This window comes from Salvelinus sp. IW2-2015, linkage group LG30 (assembly GCF_002910315.2).
Source record: "Salvelinus sp. IW2-2015 linkage group LG30, ASM291031v2, whole genome shotgun sequence".
Taxonomy (NCBI): domain Eukaryota; kingdom Metazoa; phylum Chordata; class Actinopteri; order Salmoniformes; family Salmonidae; genus Salvelinus; species Salvelinus sp. IW2-2015.
The window spans coordinates 5,028,372-5,030,101 of NC_036869.1; the positions used below are offsets into that span (position 1 = coordinate 5,028,372).

Genomic DNA, 1,730 nt, shown 5'->3' on the forward strand with positions numbered 1-1,730 from the left:
ACACTCCAGGCATACCTGCTACTCCTACATCCACACTCCAGGCATACCTGCTACTCCTACATCCACACTCCAGGCATACCTGCTACTCCTACATCAACACTCCAGGCATACCTGCTACTCATGAAAAATGGCTGTCAAAATGATAATCATTACATAAACATACAATACGGCTAAGGCACACTGTAACAGCCTAAACACAACCTAAACACAATATGCTTCTGACATGGAGATGGTGTAAAAAGTCCCAGATTGGAAAAAAGAAAATGGCCGCCCTATACTCACTCTGGCAGTGAGGCCTTTCGTTCCTCCAACTCCACACGCCATTGGCCGTACACTGGATGTGGGCGGGGCCTAGGCGGTAGTAGCCCGGGTCACAGCTGAAGATAATCTTGGTCCTGTACTCATAGTGGGAGCCGTTCACGATCCTCCACCTCCCGTGCTCCAGAGAGAAGGAGCCAATGCTTGGACACACCACCACTGTTACACAGAAACYCATACACACGCATGCACACACACACACACACGCACCCGCACACACAAGAATAATTAACACATAATTAAAACCAAAAAACATTTGAATATTTTAGCAGACTTAAAATCAGAAGATATTAAGATATTTCAGCTGAAAATCTGTTCTCACACAGCACTATATTATTGAGGTGAAGAGGATGGAACATTAAAAGGTTTTCTTCTCTCTGTAATCTGTTGACCTCCATTTGCGCTGCTTTGTGAGGCAGCCAGGCACGTTTAACAGGCATTTTAATGGGCAATAACAAAATACTGACTAGTCCATTCATAAATAAGTGAGGGATTGCCTTCGAGGGGGGAACTGATTTTAAGAGGGATGTAATTGCCCTCCTGAGGAGCCATGAGGTGAAAGCACACACACACACACACGCACGCACGCACACACACACGCACACACACACTCTCTCTTCCTCTGCTTCACCTGTCTCCGCTGCTGGACTTGCCTCCTATCCTAACTGTACCTGCCTGGGCATCGGGCACGCACACCCTCATACATGCTCCCCCACTAGCCTCCTATCCCACCTGAGCAACGGGGGATCTTGTTGTGGTTGCTCCAGGTGCCATCCGGCTGGCAGACGGCGCTGGTCAGCTCTTTGGAAGACAGGCGGTAGCCGTCATTGCAGAAGTAGGTCACGCGCGTGCCCACCGAGTAGTCTACCGTCAGCACTCCTCCGTTCACCGGCGCCTTGGGCACCCCGCAGGACACCGCTGCCGGGGGGGACCAGGGGAGAGGGAGGGGAGAGGAGGAGAGGAAGAGAGGAGCGTCAGCGCTTATAAAACCCAGGGGGTGAGACGCAGGGTTATCATGTTACGCAATCAAATCAGTCTCACACACAGAGATACACTACATACTCACTACATAATCAGTGTAATACACAGACTACACACTCAGATCAGTCTCACACACAGAAATACACTACAACTCACACATACAGAGCACTCAAATAACACACTCAATCTCACATACACACCTACCAACAGTACACACAACAAAGAGATAGACCCACACCGTTTCAACACACACAAAGATCTGCTGATGACAAGACAGACATTAACACTATTCATGCCTATTGACCTTTCACACTACTCACTCAAAGACCCACTGACTGTACCACGACAGACAGACAGACAGACAGACAGACAGACAGACAGACAGACAGACAGACAGACAGACAGACAGACAGACAGACAGACAGACAGAC

At 49.0% G+C, this 1,730-nt stretch overlaps 1 protein-coding gene across 1 annotated transcript in view; it reads right to left on the reverse strand.

Annotated features, from left to right (window-relative positions):
* LOC111954788 (CUB and sushi domain-containing protein 3-like) overlaps window positions 1-1,730 on the reverse strand; it is a 53,054-nt gene that overhangs the window by 48,110 nt on the left and 3,214 nt on the right. The window contains exons 2-3 of the mRNA XM_023974701.3: window positions 1,051-1,236; window positions 283-477 (exon numbers count right to left, since the gene is read on the reverse strand). Coding sequence (XP_023830469.3) covers window positions 283-477; window positions 1,051-1,236 — 381 coding nt within the window. The remainder of the gene's footprint in view (window positions 1-282; window positions 478-1,050; window positions 1,237-1,730) is intronic.